The sequence below is a fragment of the Sesamum indicum genome, linkage group LG16 (assembly GCF_000512975.1).
Source record: "Sesamum indicum cultivar Zhongzhi No. 13 linkage group LG16, S_indicum_v1.0, whole genome shotgun sequence".
NCBI lineage: Eukaryota > Viridiplantae > Streptophyta > Magnoliopsida > Lamiales > Pedaliaceae > Sesamum > Sesamum indicum.
The window spans coordinates 2,291,627-2,315,889 of record NC_026160.1 but is presented as its reverse complement, the minus strand read 5'-3'; the positions used below and the strand labels follow the sequence as shown (position 1 = coordinate 2,315,889).

The window sequence follows — 24,263 nt, the reverse complement described above, 5'->3', positions numbered from 1 at the left end:
ATCAAAGACACTATGAATTGATGTTCTTGATCAAAAGTCTCAAGCACTTGAAACTAGTTCAAAGCCCAAGGAATCAATGTGTGTTTATAGAGAGAATAGGAGAGAAAGAGTGAGAGTAGAGAGAAGTCTTAAATTAAATCCATCATCTTAAAGCCTAAATCAAATTGATTTAGAAGTCCAACTTGATTTATTTAATCCCATTAAATAGATAAAATCCAATACTATTTAATTTATCATATTAATTAATCATGTCTAACCCAACTAAATTAATGATATCAATTTAATTTAGTCTAGCCTAAATTTAATTAATCCCATTAATTAAATTCTTGGATTTTCCATTACATGCTCTCTAGGTAAATAATCATATTATTTGGACACTGATTAGCTTAAACTCTTTAAATTAATTAACAACTTTTTATAATTAATTCAATAATTAATTCTCTAGTTTGATAGAGATTTGTGTGTGACACTTTAGGTTCACCTTGAGCGGATTTGTGTCATTAGACAATTTAATTTGGCAATAAATTATCGCTAGACTAATGAAATCACATTTAATTAATCACATCTGATTAACTCTTAATCCAGGAGTACCTAGTATCATGGGTGGTCGTCTAGCAATGATTCAGGGGAATAGAGAATAGGTGAATATGGCGTGAACCTATATGTTGTTAGTTTCTTATAGACCGCGAGATGTTAAACATTGCAGATATTAGAACTTAAATTACAATACAGTATTATAATTAGCGACCAAATCACCCGTCTCGTTGCTACTACAACGCGAATCTCATGCAAAAAGGAGTCAATTGAATTATTTAGGATACCAACCTATGATGCACTCCGTTTGATGTAAGTGATTGAACGATCTCAAGAACGAATCTCGTTCCAAGTTATCATTTGAAAACGGCTACTAGTTGCTCGACAAGATAGACGGTGTTCGACTATTGTTCACGATAGGAATACAAGTGTCTTCCCTCTAAAGTTGATCCACACCACCTATCACAAATTTCCTCTAACCTTATGCTAGTAGGTGTTAGAAGATTGTAGAACAGAAGAAGATGAGAAAACTTGTTTCTCTTTCAAGAGAACAAAAGCAAGAGAGCAAAGAGAGAAAGAGATCAAGAGAGTATTAACTTGGATATTTTATTTTCAACCAAGGCTCTATTTATAAAGCTCTTTGGAAAGGTAAAGTTCAAATTGTCTTCCTCTTCTTGAAAAGAGGAAGAGAAGTTAAATTATCCTTCTTCAAAATGGACAAAACTATTTTGTCATATTATTAAGAGAAGTTCAATTTTGTTTCTTCTTCTCAACAAGACAAATCTAATTTTGCTTCTTCTTCTTGAAAATAGACAAAACTATTTTTTCATATTATGAAGAGAAATTTAATTTTGCTTCTTCTTCTTCTCAAGAATACAAATCCAGTTTTGCTTCTCCTTCTTAAAAAGGGACAAAACTATTTTGTCATATATGAACAGAAGTTCAATTTTGTTTCTTCTTCTCAGGAAGACAAACCCAATTTTGCTTCTCCTTCTTGAAAAGGGACAAAACTATTTTGTCAGATTATGAAGTTCAATTTTGCTTCTCTTTATAAAGAAGACAAATCCAATTTCGCTTCTCTTTCTTGAAAAGGGACAAATCTATTTGTCATATTATGAATAGAAGTTCAATTTTGTCATATTGTCAAAACTATTATGAAGAGAAGTTCAATTTTGCTTCTTCTTCTCAAGAAGACAAATCTAACTTTGCTTCTTCTAAAGATAAATTCAACTTTATTTCCTCTTCTCTAGAGAATAAGTTCAACTTTGCTTCTTCTTCTCCATAATTAATCAAATTAATTATTCCCAAAAATTACATCATGGAATTTTTGTTTGACCCTTTATGTTCACTACTCAGCTAGACTTGGGCTTGTGTCATATATAATTTAATCGAACACTAATTTCCTCATGTTAATTAAATTATATTTAATTAATCGCTCCCAATTAACTCCTTAATTTGAGGGTACCTGTGACCATGGATAGCCACCTAACAATAGTCCAAGACACTAGAGAATAGGTGAATCATCGTGAACCTGTAAGCTATGCATGCCACACAGATGTGGTCTCTCCATCAAGCAATCTCCCGATCAAAGCTAGGGCATGGAATTCGTAATCGATTCCATCCTAGACTTCGATATCTATGTATCTATTCTATTTGTGTGTCTCCACAATCAACATAGAAAATCCCTTTTCCTATTTGATCGACAGTCATGGCCACGGACTTTTGGAGAGTACACAACATAGAAAACATAGGAGATCACCATCATTTTATGATGGGGCATGAATTCTTTCTTGGAACACACCAATCTCGATGCACATTCTGACTGCACTAATACAGCGCTTTTTGATAATTACGTATTTACATAGCCACATCAGCTATAACCAAGATACAACCGTCCCGTACACAAGGCTATTGTAGCTCCTCAAGTCAAAGGACTAATTCCTATACTATTGCAGTTAAGGAGTTCTAGTCATACCCATCATGCCTCATTGGCTTCCATATCACGACTCTTGCAAGTTAGTTCAGTGAACTTAATAACTCCATATCAAACACCCACTAAAGTACACAGATATCATACGTTATTTTCTTTAAAATGCGGCAATCATCATATGAACACATCACTTAGTGCAAGTCTTCAAGGAATCATGGTCAATGTCCTGTCTCGAGCGATTCATCGACTTGAAACATTTTAGATCAAACCATAGAGGTTGATTTCATGATCACCATCCTATGTGTGACCTAACCTCGTAGTATTATGATCTAAGGGCTTCAACCAAATGTATACAAGTATTATATAAAGCATAATATGAAGTTGACCAAAGAACAGTTCTTAATATTAACATTTTACTGAAAAAGATCGTTCAAAATAGTTTACAACAAGCCAGTCAATTGGCTTGCCGGTCACCTATTCTAACATAGGCTACTGAGTACTATATAGGTATAGTCCTTTCATTGTTATCTCCGGATCTTAGTCTAGGGAATCAAATTAGAAATCAATTTTCATCCTGAACTAGATCTATGTACCAAATCTAATTTACTTTTCTCCCTTGATCAATATAGAAAACCCCTTTTCTATTTGATCGTTAGGCGTGCTCAAAGATTTTTGAATCTAATACACCTCAAAGAACATAGAAGATCTATCATCTCATGATAGATGACGGATTGTATCTTGGAACTCACTAGCCTCCATACATGTTACGACTGCACTGGAACTGGATTTTTAGTGCCATGTTAGAACATAATCACGTTTTGCCAAGACCTAGATACAATCGCACTGTGCACGAGGTTATTATAGATCCTCAAGTCTTACAACTATATCCTATACTATCGAACTCGAGGAGTTCAAGTCTTATCAATCATGTCACATGGGCTTCCACATGACAACACCTTGCAAGTCAGGTGAGTCGGCTTGACAACCTTTGCCAACCATCCCAGTAATAATGTATAGACGTCCACAACTCTGGTCAATGAAACTTAACACCCATCATATGGATACATTACTTAGTGCAAGTTTCCACAGAACCCTCGATGCTCAGTCCCAAGGTTCTCGAATTGGAATATTTGAGACCAACACCCGAAAGTTGATTTCATTGTCGCATCATATGCACAACCCAACTTTATTGGTTATGAACAGTCTGTGGGCTTTGTCCATGACATTCATTTAAAGCAATAAGTAAATACGACAAAGAATGGGCAACTGAACTTTACTTTATTCATCGAATTCAATATTACAATCGAAAGAAATTGTATAAATAGAATACAAAACCACCATTTTAATTGGCTTTCTAATCATTTATCTTACATTATAATAAATATCAAATATGCAATTGTTGGGATCTATTCCAATAGCAAACAGTAGAGTTCCTTTATGTGGTCTTTTTAAATGACACACCCATTAAGTTCAATCAAAGATCTGCATCCTTCAAGATATCCCTTTTTGTATGCATCTATACAAATATATAACCTCAGATATCTTTCTACACCACTGTCTCCAAAACAACAGTTGATCCTAGGTTGCTTATTCTTAATTCTTCACAATAATCGTACAACCTTGTGTAGTGATCTTTGTACTTAAAGCATGTCATTCACTTTGTTCGTGGTACTTTAATACTGAGATTTGTTGGCTTCCACATTAAGGTTATTGTGAACACTTCCACCCACTATTCAACCTCCAACAATTCATATATTCTCACTCAACATTTTTTATGTGACAAATCTATGTCTACTCAATGTTCTTTCATAACTATGGATAGCATCTATTGATTTGAAAAGTGTTTGAGTTTCTTATTTTACAAGCAAGCACCACCTAAGAACAATTTACTCACTCACATTTTGCCCTAACCTTGATCTTGTCTTCTTTAACAAACTTAATATCTCTTTGCCATGTCAATGGGATGAGCCTTAACAACCTATTTGGACCAAGCAATATCAGTGAAAATCATCCCATTCTTTAACTGTGGATTAGGCAAATCACTTCCGGCCTAATTTTGTAAAACTCTCACATGCTCAGTCTCAACTTCATATTCACCAAGTATACTATTCAATTCATCAGACTGTTAATCTTCTAACTTGCACCATCACTAATGTTCATTCTATCTAACATATTGACATCATTATATTCTTCAACTGCCCTCATAGACCAAAGCTGAAGCCGTTTCCAACATATTCAATATCAACTATGTTGTCTTCTCCCACTTCCTAATTTGATTCAACTAATTCATGATCCGCAATCCTTGCTCCACTATCTTCTCCCTTAATGTTTTCTCCATCAAGTCCGTTAGTATGAAGCCTCATATTCTTTGTACAAAGTTCAAGTCTTCAAATTGCCCCAAATAAAAGTATGAACCCTAACCAATCTTCTTCTTCCTCCAACTAAATTTCAACAAATTGCCCTTTAATGGTTTGAACCCTAAGCCCCAAACTTCCTCCTTTGTTCTCGCATGAAGAGAAGCGGAAGAGGAAAAAGAAAAAGAAAAAGAAAAAGAAGATTAGCTCAACTAAAATTGCCTCCTGCAATTTTTGGTTTTTTGGCACTTTGTTTATTAGGTTCACACATACTTTTGGATGAGGCTTTAAGTTTTTTTTTAAAAGGAAAAATTGCATAATACCCCCTTTATGCTAAAATTGCACAAAACCTGCCTATATTAAATCAGTAGCCACAAAAGACCACACAAATTTTAAAAGCCTGCAAAAAAGATACCCTCCATCCAAAATTGACAGAAGGTGTTACACATGCTCTTGAAATGAGAAGATGGGTGTTCTTTTACCCACTTTCAGCTTTGACCATCATTTGTTGATCTAAAATGCCATTCTCCCCCATTACATATATCACTTAACATACTTCCACAAACACATTACACCAAAATAGGGTTGGGTCTTTTGTAAGATTAATTTTTTCTTCATGGTAAAAAAACTTCAAATTAATTATTTAGCATTTTTTATTTTATTCAGTAGTCGTTTATGATATTTATTTGTTGTTGTTTTTGTAGGATGTCTTTTGCTTCTCAAAACTCCGCCTCTAAAGATGAAAATGTTGATTTACGATATTGAAACTCAAAGTGTTACCGTCAGAAAAATGCCTCAATTAGAGTTGTAGGTCCAATAAAAGAAAATAAGGGAAAATTATTTTGTAATTGTAGAAAAAATGAATGTAATTTTTTTGTTGCTTGGACCCTATTAGTATTTCTTAAAAAATTTCACAGTCAACATCAACACAGTCCGTTAAATTCAAAAGAAGAGTTCAATCCAGACAGGTGAAAATGGAGGACAATTTTGCCGAAGTAGTATCTATATACAAGGATTTGACATCTAATATCAAGAGACTTGAAACAATGAAAGAAGGATGAATGTGCTTTTTGTAGTTCTTGTTGGTTTGCTTGTTTCAATATTATTGAAGTAATTATCTATTGTATGTACTAATACGTTGCAATTTAATGAATGCAATTTGGATGTTCTCTTTTGTAGTTAATTCCTTATAACATATTCCAAAAACAGAGAAGTAGAAAACAACATAAATGAATCGTTTAATTCATCCAAAATGTCAAATATGTCCGTTAAATTCAAAAGAAGAGTTCAATCCAGACAGGTGAAAATGGAGGACAATTTTGCTGAAGTAGTATCTATATACAAGGATTTCACATCTAATATCAAGAGACTTGAAACAATGAAAGAAGGATGAATGTGCTTTTTTTAGTTCTTGTTGGTTTGCTTGTTTCAATATTATTGAAGTAATTATCTATTGTATGTACTAATACGTTGCAATTTAATGATGCAATTTGGATGTTCTCTTTTGTAGTTGATTCCTTATAACATATTCCAAAAATAGAGAAGTAGAAAACAACATAAATGAATCGTTTAATTCATCCAAAATGTCAAATATGACAAGTGTAGCTTGTTGATAATTCCTTAGATAAAAGAGGCAGAATAATTCCTTTACTATGCATACCAAAACACTTACATCATTCAATCTGCATACCAAAAACACTTAAATAATGTGCATACAAAAAGTGTCCACAAGAAAGGGATACAACTCTGAATTGTTTCAATCTTTCTTTCTAGATGCATCTTGTCCCTTAAATGAACTTGACCTAGTGCTTAGCCTGTATGAGGCAGATAGGCTTTTCAACTGGTTAATCAAAGTTGGCCTGGTGGATGAACAACACTCTATCCAAAAATTGTTACTTGTACTTCAACCTACAACCCTCTTCTGCAGTTTTGTTGATTTAGATACTGGAACTGGTTGTTTTCTCCTTCTTGGAGCATGTAGGATTGGCTTTTGTAAAGGCTGTTGAGTACTTTGCATATGTGAATGGGCCTCCAACCAGGAATCTTGCAGTAATTATACTGTAGAAAAAAATACTTAATAAGCTAAAATTAAATGCTTGTACATTGTTGTTGGATGGTAGCTAAGTAGTTCAAGGTCTTTTTCCAGGTTGTGGGGGCATCTAAATCCAAAATCTTTTGATTATTTTCATGTGGAATTTTATGAATGAAACCAAAGGAAAAGTAATATACGTTCACTTACCTGAAATGGTGAACTGAATTCTACGGACCTTGGTGGCACAAAGGTTGGCCTTGATGCATATTGTGGGGGCCTCTGCACCAATGTCGTAGGTTGAGTAAAGGATGGCCTTATTAACCTTTAAAAATTTGCAAGCATCTGCAATAAGACAAGTCATTAGTATTTCAGTTGTTTTTCAAGATATGATAACTATAATAAATCTACCTCGATCATCTGTCCTTGATTATTAAGCTTGAGTTGATGTCATGAACGGGAGACTTGTGGTATCTGTAGAAAATGAATTTCAATCACATTTAGTGCAAAATAAAAGTATTATTTACATGAATACATACCTCATGGAGGGGAAAATAATGGCTTAGTTTATGACTGTGAAATCTGCACAAGGTATATATAAGTTAAATCAATTCTAGTGTGTAAATTCATATTTAAAATTGTGAAAAGTACCTCATCTAAAGGAAACAATGGCTCAAATTGTGAGTGTGGATTTAACTCTTTATCATTAAGATTTCGGAAGAAAAGGCGAAAAAAAAAAAGAAAGAAAGAAAGAAAAAGAGGGGAAAATCGATATAAAGTGTTCTATTTTTTGTCCCCTCATTTATTGTACTTTTTGTCTTGCAGGATAGAGAGAGTGTTTCACTTTTTGTCCAATAGTTTACTGGTTTAGCACATTTAGCTCCATAAGCTAAAAAATTGTAACATTTAACTTTTTATCCTATAAAACCAAATGCGCCACAATATTGCATCCAATGGGACAAAAAATGCTTCAACATTTCATCCTAGGAACCAAATGTGCTATGCCTGGAAAATATGGAACAAAAAGTACAAGACGCTCTATCATGTGGAACCAAAAATACAATTTTCTTAAAAGTTTGTAGCATTTGGGATAAAAAAAAAATGCTATAGAACCTGTACCACAATTTTCATCCTATGTGACAAAAAAATCCTATAATTTTTTATCTTATAGGATACAATGTGCTAAATTTGTAGGATCAAAAACACAATATCCTCTATCGTATAGACCCAAAAGAGCAGTTTTATCAAAAAAAAATATGAGAAAAAAAGAACTTAAAAAATATCAACTGGGAAAAAAAGAGAGACATGAATTTTGATATCTAATTTGATAAAATTAATTAAATATAGTATCTCTATCCAACCAAATATCAAAATTTCCAAAATCAGAGGACAAATTGCAAATTACGTATTGGGGTGTCTGCATTTTACCCGTATTAAAATTTCTTGTCAGCACTACTAAGTCGATTTATCAAACTGTCCACCACACCTATAAATTGTGATTCTGCCCGGCCGGACATCATAGAACTCATAATACGTGTTCAAAACAAGAGCCATACCTTAATGGGATCACTTCCATGGACCATAGCTCAGCACTTTCTGCCCAGGAAATCACAAACCCATTACTTAAATTCCTCTGAAACTTCATAAACTTTCAAAAACAAATACTGGGTTTCGGAGAATATCATCAATGGCTTTGCATTTCAGCAGTGCCTGCTTCTCTGCTTTTAGTCGGAGTAAGGTTCCTGCAGTTAGAGCTGTGGCTTCTGACCAGGGAAGTGTCGTTGTGAAGACAGCTGAGGAGGAAAAGGTGAAGCTTGGGGGTTCAGAATTGAAGGTGACCGGGCTTGGGATTGGGGCTTGGTCATGGGGTGACACCAGCTATTGGAACAACTTTGATTGGGATGGTGAATCTCTATACTTTAATTTTTCCTGTAATTTATGGATTCTTGAATTGTGGGTCTCTGTGGGGGGAGGGGGGGTGTGTGTTTCTTGGTTTTCATCTGGAGTAGAGTGTAAACTGATGTGATGAGGATGAGTTACTCTGGAATAATTCGGTTTAAGCACAATTAGTAGACAAAGTTAACAACTCTTTTATAGAATGTAAGAGCCCTTACATGCTGAAATCTAGACACTCCACCATCGTTTGGATTCATACGAGGAGGCCTTTTATAATGAGTAGATAAAGTGGTGGGAGGTACATCACGTACTATACGATGATGGTTTATGGGTAAACTGGAACTATGCTGAATTTAATTGAAGTTTCCACTCTTGATATACCGTTTTCCTTGGGGAGTTAATTTCCCTAGTTATCCGTGTCTGTTAATTTGATTTCCATCATAATCTGCAACGATAGTTGGTGTTATTTGCTGGTGCTGGTAATGAAGAGAAACATATTGTGTAACTTGCTTTTTTTGTAGCATTTCTTGAGTTCTTGTTTTTGTAAATCAGTGTATGGTGTCATTACTTGGTTGAAGTCTGAAGAGGAAGGTTTCTTGTGGTTTATTGGAATAAGGGGTACAATGTGGGGATGGTAGAGGGGTTAAGATGGTTTGTTAGTGTTCGCTCCTGCATTGTGCTGGTGTTATCCCAATTTCACAAATTATACTCACAATATATGGTTTGCTTGTCAGAATTCTGTATCATATCAGAGATGTGCTAGTCTTTCTTCGTTTCCGTGGCAAAATCATAGCTTTTGCAATCCATATTTCTTTTTCCACTGAAGATTTCTGCAAGAGAATGTTCCCTCTCCATCATAGTGAGTTTGGTCATTGATTTAGAAGTAATGATATTCTTTACGATCTTATGTTATATGACAGACAGGAAATTAAAGGCTGCTAAGGCTGCTTTTGATACCAGCATTGATTGTGGTATAACATTCTTTGACACTGCCGAGGTTTACGGCTCACAGGTGGGAAAATGTTTTGGTTTTACCTGTTGCTTTAAATTCGTTCAATTGAAAAAATGCCCCATTCGAAAAGTTTATCATCTCCTGTTCTTGCAGATGTCATTGGGTGCTATCAGCTCTGAGACGCTACTCGGAAGGTAAGCTGCGACCACACTCATGACATGTGCTTGTGAATGAAACTATTATTGCTCCTTTCTTCCAGTTTTCTTCGTTTTTTCTGTTTGTGATAAACTTTCCATATGTCATAAGATTCATCAAGGAAAGGAAACAAAAGAATCCAGATGTGGAGGTTGCTATTGCTACAAAATATGCAGCTCTGCCATGGAGACTTGGTCGACAGAGTGTTATTTCTGCCCTGAAGGATTCTTTGTCTCGTCTTGAATTGTCTTGTGTCGATCTGTATCAGCTCCATTGGTATGCAAGACCAGCCTCCCAGATATCAGTTTTCTTGAACTACTTGTAGTGCTTACATTCATATTGATCAATTCATTTTCTCACAAACATTTCAGGCCGGGAATATGGGGAAATGAAGGTTGTCAATAAGTACTGTCATTGCCTATTCACTGATTGAGATCATCTATCCTTATTAAAGTCTTTATCGGCTCAGGAAATTGGGGATTGTTTTTCCAGGATACATTGATGGTCTAGCAGATGCTGTGGAGCAGGGTCTCGTGAAAGCTGTTGGAGTGTCAAACTATAGTGGTAAAATTCTTGAAAAACTAAAGAGTCGAGTTAAAAATGTTGTGCTTTTTTGTTTTTTATATCAAATCTTTGATAGTAAATGGTAATTCCCCTAATATGAATTGTGAACTCACGAAACATCGGGACTTTAAAGTGGTTATTGAAGGATCACCATTTTTCTGCTCACATGCTGTCAACTTCTGCACTACACCTTTCTAAAAGACCTTTGTTTTTCATTGTTTTTCGTTCTGCGGGTTGGAGAAAGCAGAAAATGGCTTCACTCTGTTTCTTTTGGAAAAGAAATAGAGGATCCGTAAAGGCTTATTTAGGCACTCACTGATTCACGAAAAGCAACATTTCTCATCTATGCCTACACAATATTTCCCGATCTTCGCCGAGTTGATTATCACCTACTCGTTGATGCTCTATGTTGGAGTCCGTAACCTACACTAGATTACATCCAGGGTAATACTACAATTCTTCACAAGCACTCTAGTATAAATAGTTGATCCATAGCCTTTTGTTGTAATTCACACGAAACTATCCTAGTATAACCCAGTTTTGAGGAATCTTGGACGTCGGAGAATTTTCCTAATCATGTAAATCTTATGTCTTGGACTTACTTTCTTTCCTTATTTTCTGTGAACATGTTCACAATTTGTCAAATCGTAACACTCTTTTAATCATTGGTAAGATTCAACTCCCATTATACTTCTCTAGAACATGTGACATTTGGTTTCTTGAACTGATTCTGGTTCTAGAGAAGCGTCTTCGTGCTGCATATGATCAACTCAAAAAGAGAGGTATACCTTTGGCTTCAAACCAAGTAAACTACAGTCTGATATACAGACTCCCAGAGGAAAACGGTGTCAAATCGGCATGCGATGAACTTGGGGTTGCCTTAATCGCATATTCACCACTTGCTCAAGGTGACACCACAGGCATTCTCCTCTGTATTGCTTACAACAATTAATATTTATTAGCTTTAAATTTGCGACCAATCATGGCACAAGACGATTTATGTGATGCATGATATAGATGATTCTTGAGAATATTTTCGACATTTTTCTTCATATCAGGATAGCTACACGCTGATGCTGTTTTAATTCAGGAAATAAAATTTAACTGGTCTGAAAGCATTACTGGCACAGCACATTTTCACCAAAAATATTTCAGTTGGGACGCACTTAAGTTGTCCTTCTATTTGTGGTCGTACACAGGGGTTAAACGAATCAGTCTGAGTAAAGAGAAGAGTACCTTTCAAGTTTCGTTTGAATTTCTTGTCGAACTTACAGTTGTGTATGAGTTTGGCTGAAATGAGCTCTGAATGCAGTCGATCTTGAATAGTTTGAGATTTGTTAATATATATATATATATAATTACTTTCATTGACTTTTCTTTATTACTCAAATTGAGCATGGAATAGCTTGGTTAATTTTTCAGCCTAGTTTTTACATCTATAAATTTCTTTTTCCTGGAATTTTGATTCAGTTTTATTGTTATATTTCTGATAGCTTCAAATTTCTAGTGCTTCAGATTGTGAAGAGCCTAATCTGAGAGTTGTGCATCTCAGGTGCTCTTACAGGAAAGTATACCCCAAATAACACTCCCTCCGGTCCTCGAGGACAGATCTACACCCCTCAGTTCATGACAAAAGTAAGTGCTATTGGCGCATGGAAATGAATTCTACATCAACATTTGCTACCAAAATCCCTCAGTTTACTTTTGTTATCTGCAGCTACAACCTCTGATAAGTCGAATAAAGGAGATAGGAGAAGGCTACGGCAAGACTCCAACTCAGGTTCGCCTTTTTCAACTGCTGCCATGTGTTCTACACTTCCCCGTTGCTTCATAGGATTTCAATCTTGCAATGTTATTCTAGCACACTCTTACAAGAATATCTATCACGAGAATGCTTTACTCCTACTCAGGTTCACCTTTTTCACCTGCTGCCATGTGTTCTACACTTTCCCTTTGTTTCATAGTATTTGAATCTTGCAATGTTATTCTAGCACACTCTTACAAGAATATCTATCACGAGAATGCTTTTGAAGGGCTATTGTCTGAAATCTCATCCATGCTATTCTAGTTCCCTTGCTCAATGCACAAAAAGTCCTAGCAGAACTAAAATTTGCCGAAGCCATCTGTTCATGTCTACCATTTCTAATGATCTATGCAGTGAGGTTAAAATAGTTGGACAAACCTGACCACGGCACAATGATAAAAGGACCCATGAATAACTAGATGTGAAGGATAATCTTATTTATATCTGTTGAAAATATAGACTTTGATCCCCATTTGCAATCAATGAGGACGCCTTTCGAAGAGAAGCCCTAGAGTATTGAAGTTGTAAATAATAAATGAAACGTCAAGAAAGGCCATGTACTGTTCACAGAGTACATATACCGCAATGATGCACCAAGGGGGAAAATGCTAATATTTTCGGTTTCGCTTACAGTTTCGACCCTTGATATCTGATCTAGCATGCATTCTCATATTGTTAGTCGGAGCCCTCTTCCAAAGTATTATATGCTTGGCCAGAGCTGCATAGTTTTCTCATGAAAAAGTGCCATGCAACGGCTCTGCTTCTGTGGGGACGAAGCCATGCGACCTTCTCAAGGTCCCAACGCACCCGTTGGGAGCTAATGATGTTGGGTGATCCTACATTAATATCTATGCTCATCCTTGTTGAATCAGTTTCCAAAACCACCCCTCTGGTTGATATTTATGCACATTCAATTGATCGTTACAAGAAATATCTCCAAAATCTTTTCCCTGAAGCTTGTTCCCATCATCCTTTTCATGAACCGCTGAAGTTTTCTAGTTACAACGTTTATCTTTACAACATAGTGAAGTGAAGAAATCCATTTTTGTGATCATATTGAGTATCTACTTACATTATATGGTAAGACAAATACTTTGTAACATTTATCCTTCTCTTGATAGGTCGTGCTCAACTGGCTAATTGCACAAGAGAATGTCGTTCCCATTCCGGGAGCCCGAAATGGAGAACAGGCTAAAGAGTTTGCAGGTGCAGTGGGATGGAGACTCAGCAACGACGAAGTGGAGGAGCTCCGATCAATGGCGTCGGAAATAAAACGCGTCGTCGGTTTCCCAGTTGAGAAGTTATGAGTTCCCTAAGCCTCTGCATGCTATTGAGCATTCTTATTACTTTTGATCACTCTGTACAGTGTATAAATTTTTCTCAAAATTTATTTACTTGTACTATAATTTTTTCAGCACTGGGAGCACGACCTGTTGGGTAAATTACGACGAGTTTTCCTAAAATTTGATATAATTACGAATATTCTCTCATTGTTTAGGTACCCATACTCACTTGATGTTTGATGAAATTATGTAATCTTTGGATCCAGTTCTGGGAATATTAACTTCACCGAAGTCGTATTTTTATTTTTTATTTTGGATAAAAAATTGAACGAGGTGGATGAAAAATTTTAAAAAATTGTAAAGTGACTTTCCAATTAATTCATTAAAAAACTTTTGAAAATTTTGAAAAATAAGTAAAATTATAATTCAAAGTCTATAAGGACGTTTTGGTCAGTTTATCACGAAATTATATAGAAATCTAAGAGAGACCAACAGTTTGGGCTAGTTCTTGGACGATCGTTAAAATTATGGGGCATTGATAAACTTCAAATAATAAAGGGTATTCATAATTATGCCAAACTATATAGGAGCTAATGGTAATTTATCCTAAAATATTTATTATTGCCTTTTAAAATTAAATAGAAGAAAATTTTATTTGCTAGATTTATGATTTCCAGAACTGGAAAAAAGGAGAATAAAGGGAAAAAAGTGGTATTTACTGGATAGGAAAAGAATATTTAGAATGGTCCCAGACGCTTACAATTTTAATTTTAATTTTAATTTGCTATTTAAATTATTTTTACCATATTCCAGTGCATGCAATAATATTAATAATGATGTGAGTCCGAAATTAGGCTAAATCTCGAAGGTCTCCTAAGTCTAGAATTAGAGGGCGTTTGGCTAAATTTTTTAAAATATTTTATTTTAAAAATATTTAAAACTTTTATAAATAGTACACATGAATTTTATTCTAAATAAAAATTTAATAGATAATTTTTTTATAATAATTAAAAAAAAGACGAGTTATTACAACTTTTGAATAAAAATAATATATGTATATATGCGTTCATGCTAGTCGAGTATTAATATAGATATATAATAGATTTTTTTATGTTATTATAGTTTATAATGTCTTGAACTTATATTTTTCAGTAAATATAATATCGATACCAATCTTATTTTTATTTAACTATAATAATTTATTATTAAATAATAAAGTATTTTTCTCTTTTACAAATATTAAAAAAATTAAATAGCAAAAAAAATTCTTTAAATCCTAGAGAGAGAGTGTGCGTGTTTGTATGTGTGTGTGTGTATGTGAGAGAAAGAGGGTGTGTGTAGTATAAGTGTATGAATGGGGATATTTTTATCGTATGGCATATTAATTTTATAGAGCTTATAAGATGTTATAAAAAAAACTTACGAAAGTTAACTTTTCTTAAAAGAGCTTATAAGATTTCAAAATAAAATGTTTTGAAATTTTATAATCTCTTTAAAAAAAATTGCCGAATACTTTTTTTAAGCTTATAAGCCGTTGTACGTGGTCAAACACCCTCTAATTCTAGACGTAAAATAATTGTACGTGGTGTATCGAAAGTGTAAATTTATAAGAATAGACGAGTTTCTTGATGCAATTTTGATCAAATGATTGCAGTGAATACGTATTTAAGTGGGCCAGAATTAAGTTCGGAGCATAGACGAGTTTTTTGATGCAATTTTGATCAAATGATTGTAGTGAATACGTATTTAAGTGGGCCAGAATTAAGTTCGGAGCTAAACGTTTTTAACAATGATAAAATTATTGGGGAGCGGGCTTTTAATCATTCCTAGTATTCAAGTGTGGTCCCGACATAAAATAACAGCATATCATTCGTAAGAATTGAACGTCCAATATTTTTAATATCCAACTAAGAAAATTGTTGTTGATTTTTTTTTTTTTCATAATTATGGGCTCATTTATTCTGGTAATATCTTTATTTTTTTAGAGAGTTATTTCCTAAAGAAAATAAGTAAATCTAAGGAGACAAAAATGAAAAAAATAAAAAGAATAAGTCAATATCAAGAATATTATGTATATGTGTGTGTATATATATCCAATAAAATAGTGGTGTGGAGGAGTTGTGATTTTCAGAATCTGAAAGGAGGAAAAACAAGTGGTACAGCCTGATCATGATCAAGCGGATAGAAAAGATTCTGCCACGGTCCATATTGACGGCTGTGACTCTTGGGATCATCGCTTCGAGTCTGATTGGACATGTGAATTTATTTATTTTATGTGAATTTATCAAAAAAAAATTACGATAACAATTTTTTATGAAATTTGTCATAATTATAAATATTTTCTTGTTATTTAAAAAATTAAAAATACCCTTCAAATATTCGATAAAATTATGTAATTCTTGGATAGATGTATGAAATTGTCAACTTTACCCTTATTGTATTTTTTATTTTTTAAAAAAATAATTTAAAACGTATAAAAATATTGAACGGAGTGATTGAAAAAATTTAAAATTATAAAAAAAATTACCCACTTAATCTATAAAATATAAAAAATAATTAAAAATAAATAAAATTATAATTTTTTATCCATAATCGTTAAAATCAGCGGGGTATTGAGTAATTTTTCAAACAACAAATGCGTATTCGTAATTATGCCGAACTCCAGGGAAGGTAGTAGTAATTTACCCTACATTAAACTTATAATTTATGTAATTATTTTTCGTTATATTAGTTATTGGTTGAATCGATGTATTGTGTAATTTATTAAAATTTTGATGTAATTGAGAATTTCTTTTTTATTTGAAGCGATTAGCTATTATTAATTGAAATAACTCGATTACATTCATTTTATCAAAAATCGATACCTGCTAAACATAATTACGACAATCATAACCTGATCGACAATACCAGATAAATAAAATTTAAACAACACCTGCTATTACAGTTAACAACTGATGAATAATATCAAATAAATAAAATCTAAACAACATCTATTATTACAGTAGAGAATACCTACTGTGCGGTAAATTAACACTCGATGTATATAATGGGGCTCGAACCCATGATTTCTAGGTTTGAGGTTACGGGTCCTCAACTTCGCCAAGTGAAATAAGTCTCATTGGCAATATAATTGTGAAATTACCGCTTAGAGAAAAAAAAACATTGACAGTCGTTTTTAATTTCTTGAAATTGTAGTATTATGTTAGAAAAATTAGGATTATTTTTTATTATCGTGCAATTTATTAAGATTTTAATGTAATTGAGAGTTTCTTGTTTATTTGAAGCAATTCTCTATTATTAATTGAAATAACTCAATTGCAATCATTTTTGTTAAATGTCGATATCTGATAAAAATAATTACAACAATCATACCCTGTTCAACAATATCACATAAATGAATTCTAAACAATACCTACTATTACACTAGACAACTGATCAACCATATCAGATAAATGAAATATAAACAACACCTACCATTATGATAGACAATACATACTATGCAGCAGATTAACATTCCACGCATATAATGAGGCGTGAATCCATAGTCTCTAAGGTCGAGATCGTGAAGTCTTAACTTCACCAACTCAGCTAAGTCTAATCGACAATATATTTATAAAAATTACTGCTTAGAAAAAAAAAATTTGATAGTCGTTTTCAATTTCTTGAAATTGCAGTATTATGCTAAAAAAATTAAAATAAAATCATTTTAATTTTCAATGTATTATCTAACTATACTCTTTTTTCTGTCTAATATCTTTAATTTTCAAATCTACACTAATATACAATAATAAGAAAAGGCTATCTACACGCCGAACGAGTGTTAATAACACCATCATTTTTTTGTGACGTAAAAAATATCTTTCAACTAATAAAATAACTAATTTATTCAATTTTTTAAATTTTATATTAATTAATAAATTAATTTTTTTATATTTTTATATTAATATATTTATTTATTATTTTTAATATATAAAAAATATTTATTATATGAATAGTGAAACGACGGTTAATATTTTAAAAAGTAAAAGCATAATAAATACATTAACAGATTTTACGACTCCAAAAAGACAACAGTCCACGTGGCGAGTAGGGTGTGTGTTTTCAGATCACTCCTTCGTCCAGAGAGAAGAAGTAGATCTCATACAGCTGTGATTAACACTCGTGGACCCATAGCTATCCCAGCTCACCACTACTTATCGGACACGTGTTCAGCTAATGCTGACGTCCCTGTCCAGCGTTGTAACTTCAAGCACTGGACAGCATCAACTGTAGCCGCTAGAACCTATTTGTCTGTCAGTCCATTGTGAGTGGGAATTTGATGTAGTGAAGAACAGAAACTATTATTCATCAAAGAAGGAAAAAAAGAAAAAGAGGGCAGAGAAATTATTCTCTGTTTTGTAGCATTTGCCCAGGTGGGTTCTTGCTTTTCATGGCAAAGAATCAAGATTTCTTCTTCATAGTGATCAATGAGAAAGCTTCTTCTGTTTCTTGTTGATGGGTTTTTCTTTTTTCTTTTTACACCTTTTTCTTGGGGTGGGGTGGTGGGGATGATCGAGTGTTTTGAAGGGTTTTCTGGGATTTCCGTTTGGTGGATTTTTTGTTTTGGTTTTTGGACTTAAATTTGTTGATTCTGTTTTGCAGGTGGTGCCTCAGTGTGTGTGTAGCATTTCTCAGCTTTCATTACTAGAGAATTGGATGCCCTTTTCTAGTTATTGATTTCTCCATTTTTTTATTTTTTGTGTCAGGTAAGAATTCATGACAGAATGATCCCGACTCTGTCTGTATCTGTGGTTTTCTCTGTGATGTGTGTGTGTGTGTGTGTGTGAGAGAGAGAGATAATTATGATTCTTGAGGAAACTATGGTTGTTAATTACCTATCCAGAAAAAGGAAAAGGCTATTATTACTTTTTTTTATTGTAATTGACTGAGTCCTTCCTAGTAGTTGTGAGTTGTTAGTTGTTTGGGGAGAGTAATCACTATGTCTCTTTCCATTTCTAGTAAAAAGAATAAACTACTCTGGATGATTTGACTGTTACTATTAATGAAATGATGATGATGGTAAATTTCAATTTGGATTGAGCTCTCCAACGTAAAGCACTTGTCATGTGATTTATGTACACTTTAAGAAGAGTGATTGGTTAACAGTAAACAATAACTGCCGAATGACTGCTCGGCTCTAGCCAAAACTTATCTAGACAAAAATGTTAGTGCCTAAGAATGATTGATGACCCTTTACTCCTTTCCTTGAGAACTTATTCTTTTTTACGGTTTGGTACATTATTCAGTAAAGACTGATCAAATACATTGATAATTCTAGCTATATTCGAGGAAACAAAAAAAGAAAAAGAGAAACTACTATAAAAGTGGACATATACCCTGAGAACTTATTCTAACTGTTGTGTTTTGCAGAATTTGAGCTATGGATAATTGCCTTCCTGATTGGAACACTGACCTTGGAGTTGAAATCCCTTCGCCTATTCAGAGAAAATCTTTGGGGTAAGGTTTCTTTACAAACAGCCTTTTAAGAATATTTATCATAAACTTGCAGAAAGGAAGATCAAATTTGGGCTTTAATGCTATGGTTGATCTCGTGGGAACTTACCTTGATTTATACTACAGATTAGACAGCGAGCTGGTGGAGCTCTTGTGGCAGAACGGAGAGGTAGTTTTGCACAGCCAAACCAATAGAAAACAAAGCTTTGATCCCACTAAGTCCAAGCAAGTTCATAAGCCTGACCAGTTGACAAGTCGAGCCAGTGAGAATCCAAATAATTTGATTCAAGATGATGAGACGGTGTCATGGATCAATTGCGCAATTGATGAATCCTTTGAGAAAGAGTTTTGTGCTAACTTTTTGCCGGAAATTCCATCGTCTATTCCTATTGAGGCCAACAAGCTCCCCGAAAAATATGATGGTGAAAAGGTTTCCAAATTTGGTGCATCAAATGTTAACAATATTTCCCCTGGCCAACAACGGATCGATTTTGCTCGACCACCTCCAAGATTTGGGACCTGTGATGTAGCCCATCAGCGAAAGAACTTAGGAGGTATCCGGAAACAGGGTGATCTTCAGCTGCCTGTCAAAAATCAGGCATGTTCGGTTATGACAATAGGGTCTAGCCATTGTTCCAGCAACCAAGTTGTAAATGAGGTGGATATGACTTGGGCATCTAGCTGTGGGATCGGTAGCAGAGACATTTCTGCATGGACAGATGAGAATTATGGTCGGAAAGTAAGCCCTCCATGCGAAAGCACTGAAAGAGAGACACTTGGACAAGCTATTACATCTTCGTCCGGGGGATCAGGTAGTAGTTTTTGGAAAACCAGCAGTCAATCTAATGACACCAATAGGAACAAACGGAAAAGTAGGGATGTTGAAGAATCCGAATGTCAGTCTGATGTATGTTCATTTTTCATCATTAGTTTTCAGATACAAATTTTTCCCCACATAAAGATATGGCTTGAGTCAAAATTTTATTGTGTAGGCTACTGAATTGGAATCAGCTGCGGGAAATAAGTCGTCCAAGAAATCTGGAACTACTCGTAGGAACCGTGTAGCTGAAATGCATAACCTATCCGAGAGGGTATGACACTATGATTTTTCGAGTCGTAGTTTGGTATTAATTCTTTCATATTTGAGATGGTTTATTGTTTTTCTTGGTTCATGCAGAGACGAAGGGATAGGATCAATGAGAAGATGAGGGCGCTACAGGAGCTTATCCCTCACTCCAACAAGGTAAACCTGACTGATCAAGATTTTACTAGCTACATATGATTTGATTTCCGACTTTCTGAAATATTTAATGACTTATGCACCAATGATTTCTCCTTTTTTTCACAAAAGTTTAAATAAAATGGAAAGAAGAAGTCAATTTGAGAATTGAATACGTCATATAGAAATGGGGAACTCAACATGCTCTAGTTATGTTTTTAATCTAGGATGAATTACATTGACACCCCCTAAGTTTAGGTCAAATTATACAAGCATCCATGTCTTTTGCAAAATTAGAGCTACACCCCTTGAGGGGGTTTTAGTGTAATGTTTTTCACGGGTTATTTGTGTAAGCTTTGCCTTTGAATAAGGGATGTAGTTTACAGCTATAACGTCCCGGTATAGTTGTGATTTTGCAAAAGTTAGGGATATTTGTGCATTTTGACCAGACATCAGGGGTGTCGATGTAATTTACCCTTTAATCTATAAGCATGAAGTCTGAGGAACTCAGCATGCCTTCCTGGTTGTCATACTGCTTCAAGAATCTAGACTTATTAGCTTGATACTGTCATTAAACATTCATTTTTTTTTTAACTCGAAGTTCTCTTCTTCAGTCAGATAAGGCATCCATGTTGGACGAGGCAATCGAATACATGAAGTCCTTGCAAATGCAACTTCAGGTAATAGAAATGTAGAAACTGATACAGGATAGAATACATAAAGAGCTAGGTACTTAAAATTTTTGGATCTTGTATATGCTATATCAGTGGATGTGGATGGGAAGTGGGATGGCGACAATGATGCTTCCAGGCATGCAGCACTATATGTCCCGCTATGGAATGAGGATGGGACCGCCAATGCTTCCGGCAATCCAAAACTTCATGCGTGTATCGAGGTTGCCGCTCGTCGATCAAGCCATGAGTATAGCTCCCACTGCGAACCAAGCATCGATCAGCCACAGTCCAGTTAATTATCAGAATCAAATGCAAAATGCAGTTTTCCCAGAGCAATATGCTAATTACATGGGCTTCCACTCGATGTCAAATACATCACAGGTATGTTCCTCTTGCTTGCCATTTATCACATCATAAGTATGAGAGTCCAATGACTATAATCAAGATCTTTGTGCTAATGAGGCTTGATTCAAACGGGAAAATATGGAGATCAACTTATGATATAGATGTGAGTTCTATCATTAGTGTTTGCATTAATGTAATAATCTAGGCATTTCTCACTTACTGCCGGTTCATAGCTGACTTACTTTTTACGGTTAAAATATGGAGATCAACTTATGATATAGATGTGAGTTCTATCATTAGTGTTTGCATTAATGTAATAATCTAGGCATTTCTCACTTACTGCCGGTTCATAGCTGACTTACTTTTTATGGTTAAATACACTTTGTGTCCCTGTAGTTACAAACACATACTGCAACACACTGTATGAACAAACAGTAACAAAATGCATACTTCAAGGAAACAAAGTATATTCAGTTATAACTATGTTGTCGTACTGGGAAAGAAAGAGAAAAGAAAACATAATTCATGTTGTCTTAGAAAAATAACCTAAACCATGGAAATATTACTCTTCATCAAAGTTTCTAATTGTTGTGGTCTTTGTGAAACTTACTCTGTGAAACATGGGATCTTACAGTAAGATCCTGGAAATGAATGATCTGTTTCTGCACTATTGAGCCCTGAAAATAGAAGAAGAAAAGTCTTTCCGTAAATGGGAGCTAGTAAACCGTTATGTGCACTATTCTAAGAGACATTTCAGGTGCTGGATGCGTATTTATAGCCAAACCACGAATTAGATGTGTTTGCTTGTGCTCTACCTGCTTTTCAATTGCTGGCTCTTGCAAAAACTATTTGCTTTATGAAAATTTCAAAATGTACCGCTACTTGTTGAGCATGGAGTCTGATCCTATTTGAGTAACTCCTCAACTAAGTTTTTCTTAGCATTCATTGATAATCTTCTTTTTGTGTTTTCGGTTTCTTTTGGGGATTTTGGCATATTTTGTACGGGTCCTAATTTTACATTGATATATGGTTGATCGCTTATTATACTGTACTATTATCCTATCCTAGTAATATGAACTTGAGCTATCACAGACATAGAAACAATTTAAATTCAAGAATAGACGGAAAAAAATCTGTGTGGTTATTTTCTGGAATCTCTCTTCTTTATAACTCCCTTTTTACTATGTTGCAATTTCTAACTCTGCTGCTTTGCAGGCAATGAACATGTTCAACTACGGTTCCCATTCCGCACAACAGATTCAGGCATTAGCACCACCGGGCAACGGCAATGGATCTACTGCATGAAATGCATTTGGCTGATAATGCGGCAAATCAGCAGCAAGGTACTGCCTTAGACCTCGTTCCTACTCATTCCCACACTTTAAATTTAGGTTATAATTACAGTAACATTCCTTGAGGTTTAGAGATATATATTACATGAAACTATGACTAAATAAATCTCGGTTTGAAAAATTATACTGCCCCATAACAGTCATGTTTTATGGTACATATTCTCGACGAAAGAATCAAGTGACGGCGATGACATTGTCACTAATTTTATGTATTAAGTTGACTAGAAATTTTATCTTGTCAACTGTAGTGATTTTCGTAATTTTAATTAGAGACAAAAAAGTTATGCATATAGTTGTCACTATAAATAATTAATGACACATGTGTAGTGACAACGAATGTGTATCTACATTTTATGTATATTGTAACTCTAGATATATAAATTGCTAATTATCTATCATGACAATCGGAATGCACCGTTCTCATCACTAGTATTTATAGTGTGATAAAATTAGAGATATATCTTGAACGACAAAAACTTAAAAATTGCATTTAATATTTTATAATTAATAATAGGGTTAATCACACTTAGACCCTCTCTAAAAATGCGAAATTACTTTCCTCCAAAGAAGTTTTGAAATTCACTTAAATTCCCCCCGAAAATTCTCAGTATAGACCTGACCCCTTCCGTCCAGAAAAATATTGAAGTTAGCAAATATAATTACATAAATTTTCAATTTTGCCCGTCATTTAACATGCTCATATATTTTTGTATTTATAAAGAGTTAAAATTCATATATATATATATATATATATATATATATATAGAGTGAGGTTAAGTTTATTACATTTTTTTTTTATAAAATTATGGATATATTACAACGACCTTCCCTGAGATTTGACATAATTACGATTAACCTCTAGTTATTTGAATACCAATATCCCCTTATTTCAGCACTCGTCTTACCCCAATCCGTTAGGGACTCTATCTATTTTTTTGTGGTGAACTGACCAAAATGCCTTGTAGATTAAAAAGTATAATTTTATTTATTTTTTATTTTTTTATGGACTTAGTGGAATTTTTTTATAATTTTTAAAATCTTTTTTCCGTCCATCCCATTCAATTTTTTATAAGTTTTAATTGTTAAAAAAAATACAGTAAGAGCAAAGTTGACAATTTGATACCTTCATCCAAGGATTACATAATTTAATCAAATATTGGGGGGTTATTTGTAATTTTTGAAACAACAAGGCGGTTTTCGTAATTATATCAAACCTCAGGAGAGGTTGTCGTAATTTACCCTAATTATTATATGGGAATGTCAACTGAGGGGTGAATTGGAAATTTCTATAATTGTTATGCTACATCAACAGTTTTAATCCAAACCCTAATGAAAAGGGGTCAGATGTAAATAATGAATTTTCGATGGGTGCGCAAGTGTAACTTTGGATTTTCTTTAGGAAAGTGTAATTTTGTATTTTCAGAAGGAATCTAAGTATAATTAATCTATTATTTTTTGTCATAGTGTGTGTGAATCTATAGCCACAAAACATGATTGCAAGAGGTGTCAATCTAGTACTTCGATTCGAATAGATATTCTTCTTATATGCCCAGACGTTGGGGGAGAAGCTATATAATTATCCTATATCAAATTACACCATCCTTTGATATTTTATGTCTCTTTTTTATTTTTTTCCACC

General features: G+C 34.0%; 2 protein-coding genes across 3 annotated transcripts in view; both read left to right on the top strand.

The window, feature by feature from the left end:
• On the top strand, positions 8,362–13,748 carry LOC105178575 (uncharacterized oxidoreductase At1g06690, chloroplastic). The gene is made up of 10 exons (XM_011102071.2): positions 8,362–8,751; positions 9,664–9,755; positions 9,849–9,889; positions 10,002–10,166; positions 10,262–10,284; positions 10,383–10,454; positions 11,195–11,362; positions 12,007–12,089; positions 12,172–12,234; positions 13,380–13,748. The coding sequence occupies exons 1-10, from the start codon at positions 8,535–8,537 to the stop codon at positions 13,563–13,565; spliced, it is 1,110 nt and encodes a 369-aa protein (XP_011100373.1). The 5' UTR covers positions 8,362–8,534; the 3' UTR covers positions 13,566–13,748.
• LOC105178574 (transcription factor PIF4) overlaps positions 17,816–24,263 on the top strand; it is a 6,978-nt gene continuing 530 nt past the window's right edge. The window contains exons 1-9 of one of the 2 annotated variants that reach the window (XM_011102069.2): positions 17,816–17,953; positions 18,183–18,286; positions 18,951–19,037; positions 19,161–19,941; positions 20,027–20,125; positions 20,212–20,277; positions 20,868–20,933; positions 21,021–21,308; positions 22,488–22,615. In XM_011102069.2, the coding sequence (XP_011100371.1) occupies positions 18,961–19,037; positions 19,161–19,941; positions 20,027–20,125; positions 20,212–20,277; positions 20,868–20,933; positions 21,021–21,308; positions 22,488–22,577 (1,467 nt within the window). In that variant the 5' untranslated portion in view covers positions 17,816–17,953; positions 18,183–18,286; positions 18,951–18,960 and the 3' untranslated portion in view covers positions 22,578–22,615. The remainder of the gene's footprint in view (positions 17,954–18,182; positions 18,287–18,950; positions 19,038–19,160; positions 19,942–20,026; positions 20,126–20,211; positions 20,278–20,867; positions 20,934–21,020; positions 21,309–22,487; positions 22,616–24,263) is intronic. The other variant, XM_011102070.2, reaches the window with a different exon arrangement.